Raw genomic sequence first — 17,880 nt, forward strand, 5'->3', positions numbered from 1 at the left:
TGCAATATTCAGGTTTTTGAAACAAATACCACTGCGAAATCTGCATGGTTTTGGTGAAGCTTGTCTTTTAAATCTATATTTTGATTCACAGCTGACAATGTATAATTATTAGAGTTTCTTAAAAACACTAGAACTGAACATGAAAGACAAGGCAGTATCACTGTTCCCCTTTTAAGTAAAGATGCAAATACAATCTTTGTGATTATGGAAAACATAAGAGATTTAAGCAACTGAGGCAACAGCCAATGTTATGGCAGCGACAACATCATGGTTTTCCTTGTCGGCCACGGTGTTTTTGGAGGACGGTTTTGGGAATGTTAATTCTGTTCCAGTGACCAGCTTTCCTGTAATGTGGTAGCAAAGCTGCTGATATTGAATTCATTGGAGCTGCAGTGCGCCTCCTACAGGCCAGACCTCATACTGACCTGTAAGCCGCTCCGCTGTAGCTGCAGTGATAGCCACAATACACACAACAATCATGGCGGAGAATGAAACCCTGGAGTATATAACGGAGCACGAGCGGATTTTACAGGAAATTGAGAGCACCGACACGGCTTGTGTCGGTCCCACTCTTCGGTAAGAATACATCGCTTCTTAAAAAGCCTGTGACAATCAGAATGTCTGTGTGCTTGGTTGCATCTCCTACGTTATCAGACCTTTTGTTCAAGAGCTAGCTTAGCTCCCCTAGCCACCGGCAGGCTAACATTAGCAATTTTGATGCTGAAATGAAGCATGAGCCTAGCTGGCTTGTTAGCTAACGGGCCAGTACTGACCAATGTGTCTGTCCGTTGACTGCAGCTGTAGGTAAACTCCGTCTATGTGGGATTTTCCTGGTTCTGGGTGTTGATGGACGGCTGATGACCTGTCAAAATGTAAACATCATTTGTGGGTGTGGCTGTGGGACTCCACAGATTATCATTAATGCCGCTAATATTAGCTAACGGTGCTAACAATTTCGGCTAGTTGCTCAGCAGAAATTTGAAAAGTAACGCTACTGACATTCCGTTACACCATGATTTGAGAAGTCATCTTGACCCCCTGCGGTTTGCTTGTGGTTGCCAAAGAGCTTGACAGCGGTGAAACGGGATGTGGAATTGCTCAAGCTAACGTTCTCCAGCACACTGCATTGCTTATGTTAGCTACCAAGCTTCCTTCCGAGGCCATAATGAATGACATTAGTTTGACAAGCTGTGCACAAACGGACTTCAGCCTCTGCTGAAGGCCTCCTCCTCTCACCCACACCTGTTCCGTAGACATACCTGTAGCCCGTGGTTGGCTTTCAGCATATCTGGGGAAACATTATCATTGTATGGTAAAATACTATGTTCTCAGGCCGGTACTCTTTACTCCTACAGTCATGAATTGAGACATTATGTGTATTTATACGTGTTTGTAAATTCAGTTGCACATGCAGGCTGGGCCCTGGCTGAGTACGCACCATATTAGCATATGGTTCACGTTCTACCAGGTGAGCTACTGGCCTGTTCCTATTGCAGTTAGTTTTGTAGTTGGGCAGTTTTGAGACGGGACTGTTAAAGTTTATAGCCTGCTGCTCTGTCTACAATGATGCAGCTGATAATTTGAAACACGCACTTTTAGGGGGCAGTTCTATTATAACCAAATCTTAATTGCTTTGAAGCAATGTACAGTGTAGAGCACAAAAATTGGCTCATTTCCAGGCCACAGAAGGAGGAAGGAAGTGCAACAGTAACTGACCAGCTGGGTTGAAAATGTGAGAATGTCACATTTATTTTATCTGTTTATCTATGTGGGTTACTGGCACCCGACCTATGACAGCACTTAAGACTTAACAGACTAGTGATTGCATTTGGCAAAATGGACAAAAAAATTCACTGAATCTAATTTAGCAACAATACAAAAATTGCAGGGTGGTAGTTACTCTCTGATTGTGTCAATTAGAAACATTTTGAAAGGTAGAATGATGACGCATACTGTTTGCATCCCGAAGACCACTGTACTGCTTGAAGTAAACATCTTGCCCTGCATGAAGCAGGAACACATGTAGCCTATTTGTGTCAGCAACCACCTGCTTTCAATTATTAATAACAGGAAGGAGGAGCCTGATATGGCAACATGAAGTAAGGCCCTCTTATTTCTGTGACGCAGAAAACACAGACTGAATCCCAGAATTTGATCAGAAAAACTGAATCAACTGGTATGTGCAGAATATCTTGGAAAAAATTATGTTTTTCTTACCATTATAAGCATTTTTTTCACTGTTCCTAAGCGAATGAAAAAACTAACCTACTATGCTTTGGTGTCTCACACACACACTCTCTCTCTCTCTCTCACACACACACACACACACACACACACACACACACACACGTACACACACACACGTACACACACACACACACAGTCATTTTGAAGAGGTCCAGCGTGTTTGCAAGAGCTTATCCCTTCAACTCTCAGAGGTGCAATCACATCACCAGATACAAGACCTGAATTTGTTGAAGACTTTGTGGCTGTATGTGTAGAGTCAGATTATCTGTTGTGAAAAACGAAAAAGCTACATCCGTTTCTGGTCAAGCATCGTAAACATGGAGGAGTGTGGCCTGAACGTGAGACTAACCTCTGTCAGACCCACTTACCCAGTGTGTTCAAGCTGCATAAGGAGGCTGTCCTGCAGAAGATCCATGATAAAATTCAAATTCATTGATATTCATTCAGTTTGCTGAAATTTTATTCATACACCACCCGATAAGATATTCCTGATGACAAAATGTGCTAATATCGGCAAACACAGAATATAGGAAAAAAATAAAACAGGACCTGACAAAATGTAACTTAATTGCATAGGGCCCTAATAAAGACTGATGATTACTGGGTTGCAAGGAAGTGCACATGTTCAGTTTGTAAGTGCTGTGCCATTCGTTACATCGGGTCTGTTTCTTAGCTTCATTTCATTGAGTTCTGTGGTAATCAGTCATTTATCAGGAACACCAAACACTAGATAGTGCTAACTTTCCATTATAAGGATTTGCTGCTTTTCTTTTTATCATATCCCTATAAACTGAAAACCTTGGGGTTTAATTTGGACTGTTGAAGCAAACTGAAGCAATTTTTGAAATTTATTTTGAACATTCTTTAGATGAGATGTAAAAAACATGATAGTTTAATCAACAATGAAAGTAATCAGTCTTTGCAGCTGTAAAAGATAAAGGCAGTGACTGTGATGATGCTGATTTCAAACTCTCCTGCAAGTCATGTGAAAGTGAGGCAGCATCTGATTTGCTTAACAAAATGTCTCCACTGGAAAGCTCCACAGAGGTCAAGTCTCATGGCCAGGGTTTGTTGGCTGTATGATACTGGTTTGTCAGAACAATGGGGTTTAAGGAGTTTGTTATATGGGCTCAAAGTAGAGCAAGAAACTGGGCAGTCAAAATATTGAGAAAATTGTTCAACAATTTCTAAAATTACTCAAATAAAATGAATTAAACAAGAAAATGAAGTGTAACTAGTTGTGCTTGTGTAATTACTACCAAACAGAATGTTCTAACTTTGTGAGATGAGCGCACTCACCAAAACCTGTTTGCTTTGTCTTTCCAACAATCACCACCAACTCTGGTTTGGTTGAAATCAACCCTTGAAGGTACAGTGTGTAAGAACTGGCAACCAAACAAGTATGGGGCAGCATATCACCAGAGTCACCACTGCTCCAACAGCTGCTCACTATACACTTTACTGTAGATGTCTTTGGCTTTAGCTGTTAGCTAGCTAGTTAGCTCAGTTAGCCCTGCAGCTAGTGGCCCTATTAGCTGACTGGAGTGTGTCCCGACTAAGAGCTTGGAGAACTGGGGGATTGTTGGTGTATACACCGTGGCCAAATTTATTTTGTGTATTATATTCAAAACGGTTTGAGCACCTGCAAAACATAGCAATGCATTATATCTCCCAGCTGAAACTACAGAAGTCTATACTATCGGACATCACCTGTTGAGGTACAAAGTGCTAAAAAGTGGCCCTGTTGTCTTGATTTACTGGATCATGAGTGACAGATTATGATGATACAACAAACTGTCCCAATGCTTTGTTGAAGCAGCGGTGCCGTGTCAGACTGTGGACTGAGGACCATCTTACTCTATAAATTGCTTTCTTCCAAGAACCATTAACATCAGATAACATTACTGATAGAGGTAGAACATCACTGAATGCCAGATGCCTCCTATTAACAACAGAATAACATTTCAGACTGCTACATCAAACTCTGAACAAGAGATGTTTTGGGTGGTAAATGATACTGTTTTAGCTATAGAGTATGTGATTCTGCAGATGCATGTGATCAGACTGTGCATTAAAACAGCAGACTATTTAGTTCATTTGTCCAGTTATTCATTTTTCACAGCTTGTATTAGTTACTTGAAGAATTGAACGCATTTCATTTTATGTGTATTTGTGACATTCAGCAATTCCGGATGATGTTTAGAGTCTGAAAATATACTTATCAACAGTGTCTATATTGTCAGTAGTCTTTGTATTAAATATATAACAGAACCACCAGGGTGTTCAGATGACCCTAAGGTCATCATTTTAGTTTGAATTGGCTCTGTAAGGTGTATGTAAATACACAGCCCAGGAGCTCCCTGCACCTGTCTTTAGCAGATTTTTGTGAATGTTTATCAGCAATGACCTGCAGTTCCAGATAAAATATCTTTTGACAAATGCTTTTTAAGTTTCTCTTGAGTAGATTTACTGCTCAGACCTACACAAGACACGCACGTACACATACATCTTAGGCAGGTAGAGGTCTCCTTATGTGGATCTGTTTGTCTGTTTGTGGTTTTGTTAGCATGGCAGAACGAAAAGACTGGAGCTTTAGGCCTGTTTGTTTTGATGAACAGAAAAAGGTTACGTGTCATTGGGAAAAATGGTGTTTTCAAATGAAAATGGATTATGAAATAAAAACTGCTGGAATTAAATAGAAATGATCTTTAGTGTGAGGATCAGTTCCTTGCAACCATAGACTGTGGTGTAAAATTCAGCTTTGCAACAGTGATGATTTGGGTCTGTCACACAACCATCAACTTAAGCAGTTGTAAAATTAAACTTTGATTGCTCTTAAGCCGGGATCAGACTATACGAATCTAGGATGAGTTTGTGACGATTTTGTTGTGGCCGATGAAATATCAGCATCATTGCTGATTGCGAATGACAATCAGGCATCTATACCCGAGTAGTTTGACATGCTGAATGACTTATCATGCAGCCGCTGGGATGCGCCACGACACCCCAACGAAAAGTCTAGCATATTTTTTGTCTTGACGCGCCTAGTGTGACATCTCTCATGACGTGTTCCCAAGCAGTGACCAATCACATGCTCTCTCCAGAGTGCAGTCAGGTAACAAAACATGGCAAAGAGGAGGAGGAGGAGGGATGCTGTCAGGTGGCACAACGAAAGAGGCGAAAAGTTGTCCATACTGTCTGTCCGTGCCAGCCAGAATTCGCATCCACGCCTGTTTTTTTTGCTTGTGTTTATCACATTAATTGTTAGCTAGCGGGTTAGCTGTTAATTTTTATGGAGTGGAAGAAATCTACTTTTGATGTCCAGCATGATAAGAAACACTGGGAAACAAGAGTTTGTTTATTTGTTGTATCCCATGTAGTTTTGAATGAGGCAGCCAGTTCAAAACCATGCCAAACTAGCCATGTGGGAGAAGGGGTGTTACAGCCACACCCTGGGGCATCCACAGCTTTGGCCTTTTGACCGTGGTGTAATTCCTGCCCTGGAATTAGACAGTAAAAGAGAAGATTATTACTTATGTATTGCAACTCCAGATTAGATTGTATGAGTATAGACGCAGTCCTCTATGACTGTTTTTAGTGGGTTTATCCCTCTCACACCCACGCAGAACTGAAAAAACTTTCATCCACACCCACTTGCAATGAGGGCCCCACTTATGCTCTCATCTTGTGTATGAATTGCATTGAACCTGAACAGTCAGCTCCTGGAAAAAATAAAAATAAAAAAAATGTTAGCAGTACATGGAGCCAGTGGGGGCCGGAATAGAGCACAGAATCTGGAGTTATAGTACATAACTAGAATTCTTTTTCATATAGGCTTTGCCCTCTAACTATCACTTGTGGGATAAGGCCAAAACAGGGTATGGTCCATGCCTTGTTAGGTCTGTCCGGTACCACAAGCACAAATGCTCACCTGCTTCATGAAGTGAAGCAATAAGCGTTCCATGTCAGCCATTGTGTCATGTGTAATGACACATCACAGAACCCCATCAGGGCTTGACATTAACTTTCTGAGGCACTTGCCGTTTGGGCAGTTCATTTACCTTTCACTTGTCCAGGCACCAAAGTAACTTGTCCAGCTACAAAGTGACAATATTTTCCTTTCTTTGCTAATGCAGAATTCAGGTGTCCAAACATAAAAATTACTCAACTTGGGAATATTAATAATATAAAGTGGCTGTATGTAATGTCTTCTCCTAAACTAATCATTTTGATATTCATTGAGATTGTATATAACATACATGTCATATGTCAGAATTTATCATATTTTATTCAAATTGTGTACTCAATACAGTAAACATTGCTGTTGCTTTTTTTTTGTTGTTTTAAATGGAACCACTAATTAATGATGATGATGTTGAAGGATAGTACTGTAAAATGAAAGAATATATTTAGGCTGCAAAATAGAATGTTAGCCATTTTTCTGGTTAATTCTGGTGTGGCCATGCAGAAGAGGGCTGTTGTATCTTTATAACTGATCATCAGTGGTATGCACAGATGGAAAAATCTGTCTCTACAAATAGAATTTATTCTTGGTTTGGACATCAGGGCTTGGTGGCGTCATGTGATGTTGTTCTGCTAGTGTTGCTGGATTAATATTTTACATCTGAGCTGGTACTATGTTATTCTGCAAGTAAAGAGCCAAAAACAGTCATTCCTAGCAGATTATTCCATTTCCCTTAATAAGTTTCATGGACTGGGCTTCTTTTGGTTAATAGATGAAAGTCAATTCATCAGAATGGATGTCAAGATCAATTTTATGGTGACTGAAGGTTTTCTCTGTTACATAAAGAAAAAGATGACTATAGTATTGTAAATAATTAGGCATAGATGTAGACTAAATATGCCATTACATCTTGAAGTTATCCTGTAAATTCAATGAATTGCGTGATTCACGTAACTGACTCTGCCTTGATCGAGATCATGATGATCACAAATACAGAAATACAGTAATCATAAAAACATTTTTGACAGAAAACTACAATAAAATTGAAATCACCTACAATAAACTGTAGGTATTATGCAATAGAAATTGGATTACTTCACAATTTCATTATTATATATTTTGTCCGCATTGATATAATTCTTTATTAGATGATGTCCCACGGTGAATATGCTCATTGTAAAACATGAAAATGGCCAGCTCCTCCCCAGTGGTGTGTTCCTGAAAATCGTTACAAGCACCTGTGACCACAGTTCTGTCATTATCATAAAGGTGGTTAACAGGTGGGCTCATCAAGTGGTTGAATTTTTCCCATGAACAGTTTGGCAGTTTCCTTGTGTGGGTGTTGGACTGTGGGACTGATAGTGGACATGTTCAGGGTCATTCTCAGTCTAGCCTGCATTTAGAAATAAGTAAGAAAAACAGTAGGACTCTCAGTGGATTAAACGTCTATCATATTAGGTGCATTTTATAAAAATTATGTTATTAAACTGCCACTCCACTTAAAAGTGTGTTTTGTTTGTTGTTCCTTAACTTAGATTTTTGATGGACAGAGTTTGTTTCACATCCCTCAGCTGATGAGGGAAAGTTTCTCTGTGCTCACCTTGAATATCAGTTTAAGGCTTGCACAGCTGCAACCAACATTTTCATTTTCTTTATCAATTACTCTGTCATTAATGGATTTACACTACGTTTACACGTAGCCGGCTATTTTCATAAGCGGACATTTCACCCTCTCCGTTTTCAAAAATAACATTGCGCACACATTTTCAGAAAACTTTTCGTTTAACCCGTGTACGTATGCCATCGACGCTGGTGGTGACGCGGACTGGCGCTCCGTGTTTTGGGGGGTGGGGTTGCAAAATTGCTGACCTCCGAGCACTCATTCATCTCTGCTCCTCGATATGATAGAGCAGCTGTATTTGCAAATGCAAACATAAGAGAAGGGTTTGCACCAACATAAATGCGACTGCTACTTTGAATGCATCCGTGATCACTATAACCAAATGAAAATGTAAACATAGATCACACTTTTGGCGCAGGTGCAAGTTCTTGCGCATAATGTGACGTCGGCTAATTAAAACTCTGTTTTTCTCCACTTTTCTCCATTTACATGCAAATGTGCAACCGAAGTTTTCCAAAATCTCCACTCTGACCGGAGTTTTTAGAAAGCATCGTTTTCATAGGGAATTCTCCACTTGTGTGTAAATGAAGGGCACAAACGAAGGTAAATGTCTCCATTTTTCAAAATATCCATGTACGTGTAAACAGGGCTTGAGTCTACAAAATGTCAGAAGTTTGTGAAAAATGCCTTCAAATTGCTTGTTGTATCCAACAAACAGTTCCATATCCATAAAGAATCACTTTATAATCATATAAATTGGTGTCTCTGTTGAAAAAAGGGACTTACTCAGTTCTCAGAATAGCTGCAGAATCATTTCATGTACTTCTACTTGCAAGCACGATTTTGTGAAATCACAAATAGTTTAGAAACCAGTCATGGTTTCATATACAACTTACACAAGTGTGATGTGGAAACCTGAAGTCACCAGTGTACATACACTCAGAATGGACTTCTGTGAAGTTAGAGACACCTGTCTCCAGAAGTCAAACTCTTTGAATGAAAAATCTTTGCAGATTCATAGAGTCTGGATTTTTCAATTGGGAAAGGGCGAGGTGTTATATTAAGAATTTAAACCAAGACACAAATTCTTGTTCCAAGCATTTTTATATTTATATGTCTCGAAAACATCTGAAAGGGATCTTGATTTTGGGTCAAATACAATCGCCATAAAGAAATAAATGCTAAATAGGTCTTAATATGGATGTTTGCATTAAATGAATGCTATTATCTTGAGGTTAGAATATCATTGTCTTGGTGTTTTCTCGTGATGACAGGTTAAGTATCATGAGTAAAGAAAAGATGAAATGAATGTTGTTAGCTGCTGTAATGTTGGGTTTGCAACTCAAACTGCATAAAAATACAGCAGGCAAAGCTTCAGGAGCTAAGGTGGTTAATTGGTACAATCATTTGTCATGATCTCACTTCAGTCTTAACCTTCACCTCATCTTCACTGTGGGCTGTATCAGCATGCTGGGTTTGTCCAGCTAGATGGAGGTGTGTTTTAAATAAACCTGCAGTGGCTCCGGTTAGAATTTGCTGCCGGGGGCAGCCAACAGGAGACTGTCCACTGACCTTAGTGTCTAGAGTGAAATATCTCTGTAATGTGTCTGTTACTGACTCTACCTTAATTGCATTAAAATTGTTATTCTGTAAATGACAGAATCCTGCTGCATTTGTTGTTAGTGACAGTGTTAATACAGTAAACTGTAGGCCTGTCAGAAATCCCAAAACAACACTGTTCTTTCAAATACAAAAAAAATATGAACACTTATGAGCATTTCACTACAGTGTCACTAGATGGAGCTGTTACTCCAGCTCTAAGAAATTGTGGTTATTTGTAGTGTAGGTGATGGGCTCATAGATTTCGTCAGTCTGGAATCCTCATTCATCATTCTCTAACCCTGCCTACCTCAGACGCATATAAAACTTACCAACCTATGTCATGTTTTAAATTTCTATCCTTGCTGTTAAATTAGTTTTATGGCTGTAGAATGAGCCGTTGAAGACACATGTACAGTAGCTGCCGGTCACCACACTTTGACATTCTGTTTCCGACACACTGCATTATTTGTTTTCATTATTCTTTCTGGAGCTTCTCACATTATGTCCCAGCTACCTGTTTTATGGAACAGATGCAAACACACACAAACTGTAGAGTAACTTTAGGGTAAACCTTTAAGAACAAAAATAAAAAATATTGTGTTGGAATTCAGTGACATAGCTCCAAGAAACATGTGGTGTAAGAATAATGCAGGGTGCTGTCTACAATCAGGAGAAATACATACATATTTAGAAGAAGATGGGGAAAGGAAAAGATGGGCACAGGTGTATATTTTACTATGTAGTCTAATAGATTTTAAGTGAAGGCTTATTTTTATTATAACATTGTATCGAATGATAATGTGATAACAAAGTGACAATGTGAAAGGGGTTGCTCATAGTGACGGGCCGATCCACTCACAGGATCTTCATTTTCAGCCACAGTTCCTCTAAAACCCCACCAGGCCTGCCCTCTAAAAGTCAGTGATTTAAGTCAAGAACCCAAGTGAACTTGCATTTTGCCATTTGAATCACTCCACTTTCTTCGTAGCTGTGCCATTGCACACAGGAATGCAGCAGCAACAACATGGCAGGATGTAAACTTTATAAACAGTCTTTTCTCAAAATGACCTAACCTCAAAAGTAAGGAAGGCTAATGAAATAGGGAGCAGCCCAAAGCTGGACAGTGTGAAACCATGCAACCTGTGTCTGTTGGCTTCTCTGGAGTTCTCTGCTTCAGGGCTCACTGTCTGATTTTAGAACTGAACTATGATCAGGACACACACTTTCACTTTCTGTGACTTTGAAAATGATGTTTTCACATCACAGGCACAGGCACCAGTAATAATGCTGATTGATTCTAAAAAATATCTGTAGGGAAGAAAAAGCATGAATCAATGAACCACAAGCACATGACAAATGAACATTCTGAAGTAATATTATTTATGAAAGTTGTTTCATCTTATGAGAAATACTAGTTTATTTGCCACACCAAGTTAAGTCAATCAAGCCACCCCCAAAAAATGAAACAAAATCTCGTCAGGGACTATGGTTTCCTACAGTGATTCTAATATTCTTACTAGGTCGTGTTTAAAGACCTCTCCTGTATCTCACCTATGACTGCGTTACCCCTCCAGCATTTGTGCTGTATCCTCAACGGAATTGGGGAAAACAAAAAAGGACAAACTGTAAACACTTCTTGGACTGATATCAAACTAATTCACAATTCAATAATCTATGGGTGTAACATGTACTTCAAACTTCAAACTCTGAAGTTCAGCTAATGGCAATAATAGCCCATCTTCATAAGCTAATATAGTTTTTAAACCATTTATGAATGACCAGTGTTTTGTGTTTACACTTTTGTGTCTCACTAGTTCCATGAGTGGATATGGATGTTAGTTTTTGGCCAACGTCCGTGCTAATGGTGCCTGTTTATACACAAATACACACATTTTGTACAGTCTATGGACACTCAGTCTATGGGCGTTTACTTGCAATGACTCAAAATTGATACACAATCACACTTAAGCTGTCTCCGGTGTCTCTCTCTCTCTCTCTCTCTCTCTCTCTCTCTCTCTCTCTCTCTCACACACACACACGCGCACACACACACACACAAATACACACACAAATACACACACAGGCCATCTGTGCCTGTTGAAGCCAGGCCAGGGTGGAACTGAGTGAAATGTGTGTGTGGTTTTTAGATGGCATGTAGTGATTCATAGCATGGTTCTTTACAATAATGTGCTAACAACTGGCCACCTAGGCCTCCTTGCTGCCTTAGCAATGTTGGTTCTCAGTATTTTTGCAGCATAGTTGTTCAGTATGGACACATAATGACGCATTGTGAATTTCAGTGTGACATGTCGCACAGAGCACCGCAATCAAAAATTGTATTGGAATTTATTTGACCTTTGTAAAGGTCTTCATTCCCCACAAGCCTCCATCTGAGAAGTATAGCACTTGCCTGTTCAACAAATTTCCTCCATGGAAAACTCAGTAGTTCTTGTAATGGGTGATTTCAACTCGTGGTCTGTAGTAGAGACCAAAACTGGTTTTTGTATGAGGCTGTAAACATGTTTATTTCTGTTCTAAAGTTGGCCATTTTAATATGGGGACTATGGGGATTGACTCGCTTTTTGAGTCAACATCAAGTGGCCATTCATGGAAGTGCAGTTTTTCAGCATTTCCACATTGGCTTTGTTTTTCAGCCCCTCATTCTAACAGTTGTTCTGACAGTTCTTTGTTGTGCCATCACTCCTATCCTGCCTCCATTTCCTTACTTATTTGTCTCTCTCAGGTCCATTTACGATGACCAGCCCAATGCCCACAAACGCTTCATGGAAAAGCTGGATGCCCGGATAAGGAACCATGACCGTGAGATTGAGAAGATGTGCAATTTCCACCACCAAGGCTTTGTGGATGCCATCACAGAGCTCCTCAAAGTCCGTGCTGATGCAGAGAAACTGATGGTAAGAGAGACTGCTGTAAAAAGGACTGTAGGCCAGAAGAGCCAATAGCAAGGCAGTTTGATCTGCAACCTACACTGGTTGCCAAATCATACAATACAATGGACAAACTAGATTGTTAAGAGAACCTAATAAAGTATGGGTTGCTGTAGTAGTATTGTCTGGTGGGGTGGATATTTTAGAGAGACAACTAGAATTTTTTCTGAAATAATTCATTACATCACTGCAGAGCTAGTAGTCAAAAAATTGATTCTGGAAAATTCTCCAAAATCATATTTCAGACACATTTAGAGGACTTTTTAGTTGGAAGGGTGCTTTAGTGAAATTGTCCTTACAGGGTAGTCTGTGTGTGCCTGTGTGCATGCGCCCCTTACATTACAATGATCAAAAGATCTGTTTATCATCTTGTCTTACTTCAGTGCACTGTAGCATGGTCCTCCAAACTTGTGAAGGTAATGTTGTGTTTTTCAAGCGTAGCAGATAGGGCTTGTTGACAGACAAAATATCCTCTATCAAAGTCTAAATAGTGTCATATCACCATATCATTATACAGTATGTTGTGTGACATAATGTCTGTTAGACCTCACCCTATCCTTGCTTGTGAATGACAGAGCCTTTTCGTGAATGCCCCCTCATACCTAAACATGTACATGTGGTATCTCTGTAGCCACTGTTGGCTGCAGTTTCAGTTTTTCAGAGGTGCATATAATCTAGGGATGAGCGAGTACACCAGTATCTGTATCCGTATCTGTACTCGGAGTGGGCGGGGCCTAATCCGGAAGTGGGTGTGGTAGTAAATCGGAAATCGGATATGGGTGGGGCTTAAATCAGTACATTATTTTAAGTCTGAAATTGATATACAACAAAAATATTAATATAGGCTACTTTGTGTGTTCAGCTATATGTGTGTATGTGGTCTGTAAGACTGTTTATTTTTTAATGATCTGTGTGAACTTGGTGATTTATGCAAACATCAGTGATGGCAAACAGGGAAACAGCAAAGTTTTCCAACTGACTTTATATCACCAGCTAAACTAAGAGCAAGCAGATGGAAAAAAAAAAAAAAAAAAAAAAAACCTGACAGGAGTGGAGGCAGTGACCGACGTGACACGAGCCGTTTTCAGCTTTGTCTTGTCAAATGCACCGCGTACGTTACGGAACAAATCGTGAGAACAAAGCAGAGCGTGAAGACAGTTAGTTACCCAATGAGGATTTTCCTTCAGCATGAGCACGGATAGTGACGAGTTTTACTCAAAAATTCTTTATCCGTACCGGATACTCGTCTGAAACGAGTATCTGGCTCAACCCTAATATAATCACATCTAGTCAGGTGGGACATAACATAGTTGCCATCTAAATTGCAGGGTTCCCATGGAAAACACATGGAAACTAAGAGAAAATGTAAAATGTCCTGGAAAATTGTGTGCTGTCCTGAAAAATTCTTTCAACATTCTTCTATTTTCCCTTAGCTGAGAGTCAACTACTCTGCTATCTGTCTGAGGTGCCCAAAACGATTGCTCAGACTGGGTGTGATTAGCTTTGCTGAAGACTCCACTTAACATTACAAGTATAGGGCCTAGTAAAATGAGTAATTAGTAAAGTATGTGTGATAAACTGATGATGAGTCAGTTGCAGTTAATAATCCAGGCAAACTCGACTCTATTTGTACATTTAGATCTTTAAAATTCAGTCTAATCAGTAGGCAAAATTATTTGCTACTATTTGAGTTACTGGTGTTCAGGCTATTGTTCAGGCGATTGGTGTTTTGGCAGCAACAGTTATTATAATTCATAAGAAAATTCAAAATACAATAATAATACAATGAGGGAGTACTATAAAAAATTGAAAATTTAAATATAATGACAATATTGAAACAGGGCAAGAAACACAGGAACATTAAAACATCTCAAGGTTATGTACATATAGTCTTTTAAATCAGACCTCCGTACAGAGGAATGCATTATTGTATGGTACCCTACTTGTCTGTCATACTAGCTGTATCATCATTAAAATGTCCTGGAAAAATCCTGCTAAGTCAGCTGTAGAAAAGAGTGAGAACCCTGCTTTTGGCTAATCTGCTTTCAAGTGACAGTGCTACAAACTAATGACTTGGGAGGCATCTCCATGGCCTTTACAGGAATTATGTTTGAATTAGCTCATCTTTAGAGTTTACAAGCTCTATTAGCACTTCAGGCCCCAACAGGGCTAGCCAGGGCTCTGTGGGGATTAGCAGTCATCCAGAGAAAATCCAGAAGTGTTAAATCAAATGTGATTTCTCCTGCTGTAAATTCTTGAACACATTTCACTTCTCATTCAAACCCAATGAAAGAAACAAAGGGTTTTTTCTGTAATGGGACAAGATAGCTGATGAGAATGCTGTCTCAAAAGAGGTAGGTCACAGGTTGTCCTCCCTGGTAGCTATCCAGTGCAGCATTATGTTGTTTTAGATAACAGTCTTGGTTGTGTGTCTCAAGCACTCTTGCTGTGGTACTGCACCCCAGCTGAATTATAAAAGGGGCAGTTATTATGTAGTCGGTCCCCCTTGTTTGGAAGCTTCACTGTTGAAAGGATTGTCATCAAAAAGCCGACTGGTCAATTGGGTCATGGCTCTCAGCCGTGTGACAAGAGCCGAGAGTTCAAAAATCCCCATCCAGAATCGAGAAGTTTGTCACTGAATCTGTGAGAAAGAGCCTGTCACAAGCCATTAAACCCCATGAAAGGCCCAGTGCACCGACGATGGGTTCAGGTCCCCGCTGCCTGGTTAATCTGAATTTGCCTGCTTTTGTCCTTGCCCCTTCATGGACAATGAGCTGATTACAAGGCTGAGCAGCTGCAGCGAGGGAGGTAGAGAGGGAAAAGAGAGGGCATGAAGAGGGCGAGAAGACAGGGAGAGGAGGGATGGATAGACATGTGACAGCACGTATGGCTGAACCAATACCAAGGTATTCATACATTCTACTGAAGTTGGATTTATGTTTGAAAATTTGAAAAACTTGACAAAATTAAAAAGTGCTTCCTAAAAGCATGTCATAGAATTAAACCTGAATTGCCACAGAAGCCTAAGCATGGCAACGATGGAGAAGATTTGACAGATTTTGTGGAAGTCAACTTGCAAGATATCTCAATATTAAAGTTCTCAAAATTCAAATCTGGCTCAAGGTATCTTTATTATCCTTGAGGGGCAATTTATTGTACAGCCAGCAGTAACCACATAACAATCAGAAGAATAATAAACAGTCAATATGTTACAATACAACACAAACAAATTATCACATTGAGTTATTCAAAAGATCAATGGCAGCAGAGACAAATGAATTTGTAAGTCTGTTGGTCCTGCGGCCTGACGGAAGCAACCAGAGTGGTTGGGATCAGCTAGGATTAACTGGACCTTCTTCCAAGGTCAAACCTTGGACCTGTGCCTCGCTCCTGGTTTGTTTTCATTATGCATCAGGTACAACTGCAGTTTTGAAAGATGATGCTGGTTTTATTACATTTCAGTAACATTTCAGTTCATTGACTCAAAATAAACTACAGTGTGTGTGTTCATGGTAAGGAGAATACATGTCACACGGTGCAACAGTGTGGCTCATTGATGTGTCTTTAATAGTTTTTGGACAACAGTTAAGCTCTGTAGCACAGTGGAATAAGACATGTGGGATTTGTTGACAGTAAACAAAAATTTGTAGGAATCATGAGTAGAGGAAAATAGGAGAGATGCTGAGGCTGTACAGTTAATCTGATGTCTTTGTTTGTTTTGAAAGGGTCAAGTGACAGACACTAATTACAGACTACAAGAAGCTGGCAGGGAGGTAAGTCCATGCATGCGTGTATGCATCAATATGCAGAAGACAAAAACATATGCGTGCTCATTAACTGCAAAGACAGATTTGCATTAACAGTGATCTTTCTCATTGTCTCCTTCAATTGCCTGTTCTTTCCCTCAGGTGACAGCTCAGACGGAGGAGGTGATTCGCTGTCGGATTCAGCAGAGGAACATGGTCACGACTGTGGAGAAGCTTCAGCTCTGTATACCAGGTACCACTGCTGCTTGTGTGTCAGTGGGATAATTACTGTAATCCTAGAGATAATGAAGTGTTAGTGTTAGTCACCCGCGTGACCTCAGGATGCCACTGGCGTGCATATACCTACATGTACTTGGCAGAAATCTTGGGCATGTTCAGTCAAGTCTTTCTAACTAGATGAATAGATACTAGACAAATAGATACATATAGTTTGTACTTGTGATAAGAACTTGTGCAATTCTTTAAATGTTGAGGAAAGCTTTTATAGTACTTCCTGTTCTTTCTCTTGTAGCTTAGGTATTGCAGAGATATTATTAATGAATGGAAAGAAGATACTGCTGCCCCACATATCCTTCTTCCAGCAAAAGAAGACTTGTAATTCCGTTTTTTCTAGCTCATATTCGTCGGGCTGTGAAAGTTAAATTCAGATATTTTGGGCTTGAAGATAATGAAGTCTTTTGGGTAAAAACTATGCAAATAATTTTGTTGGTACACTGTTAATGTATGCTCTCATAGATAAAGTTTTAAAATGATAAAGAAATTAGTTAATATAACCTTTGGAAGCTGAGTATGAGGAGTATGAGGCCAGTTTTATTTATTGCACTGGTAGAACACTTATGACTCCATATGCTGTAGCAATATGGACGATATTTTATGGTTTGTAATCTGGATAGTCCAGTATGTTTCATAATGATGTTTATGGTCTTCGTATGCACTGGAAATTTTTTCTTTAGGAGCAAAAGTGAATGAAATGTTTGAACCAACAAACCCTGCTACAGATCCTCTTTCTTGTCTTCTCTTCCTTTGCAGTGCTAGAAATGTACAGCAAACTAAAGGAGCAGCTGGATTCTAAAAGGTATCCATCTCACAAAGCATTTCATCACAATGTGACTGATGTATAACTGCAATATTAAAAACAACTAACAAGAATTTCAAAATTCTGAAGGTTCCCAGATTCTTCACCCAATCTAGTAGTCTGACTTACTCTGCCAGCTAGAGAACATCTTTTTTCTTCCAGCCTGTGAAGCTTTGATGTACTGAAGTGCTATAGTGCCATGCTACATTTCTGTTGGTTGTGGTGGCAAGTATATCTCACCACCTGACCACACCCAGCTGTGTAACACAGTACAATATCACAACAGTACATTACTGGTTACTAAACAATGTTGACAGGGAAAAGCTTTGTATCCTGGTATTAAGTTACATTTAAGTAATTGAAAGTGTTACTAAACAGTATACTAAAACTCTATTTTTTTATTGTCTATTCTAAAGAAGTGTTTTTCATCCTAGATAGAAAGAGAGAGCCCAGTGCTCAAACATCTTATCAAACCAGTCTGCAAACTGTTCAGCTCATCCACTGCTATCTGGGTTTGATTGAACTTCCTTTTTACCCCATGAACTTCATGTTTGGCCGTATTTACATGCCTGCCTAAAGAGGTGGGGGGGGGGGGGGTTCACTTTGGACAGGAAAATAATGACCCTTTCTTGTTCATTACTGTGTACCAAAGGAAA

General features: G+C 39.7%; 1 protein-coding gene across 2 annotated transcripts in view; it reads left to right on the forward strand.

Moving 5' to 3' along the window:
• Nucleotides 1–455: 455 nt before the first annotated feature.
• The window catches only part of exoc6 (exocyst complex component 6), a 56,423-nt gene continuing 38,998 nt past the window's right edge, over nt 456–17,880 (forward strand). For both annotated transcript variants that reach the window (XM_076759363.1, XM_076759364.1), the window contains exons 1-5: nt 456–576; nt 12,178–12,349; nt 16,108–16,155; nt 16,291–16,381; nt 17,179–17,224. In XM_076759363.1, coding sequence (XP_076615478.1) covers nt 479–576; nt 12,178–12,349; nt 16,108–16,155; nt 16,291–16,381; nt 17,179–17,224 — 455 coding nt within the window. In that variant the 5' untranslated portion in view covers nt 456–478. The remainder of the gene's footprint in view (nt 577–12,177; nt 12,350–16,107; nt 16,156–16,290; nt 16,382–17,178; nt 17,225–17,880) is intronic.

This window comes from Chaetodon auriga, chromosome 20, assembly GCF_051107435.1.
Source record: "Chaetodon auriga isolate fChaAug3 chromosome 20, fChaAug3.hap1, whole genome shotgun sequence".
NCBI classification, from domain to species: domain Eukaryota; kingdom Metazoa; phylum Chordata; class Actinopteri; order Chaetodontiformes; family Chaetodontidae; genus Chaetodon; species Chaetodon auriga.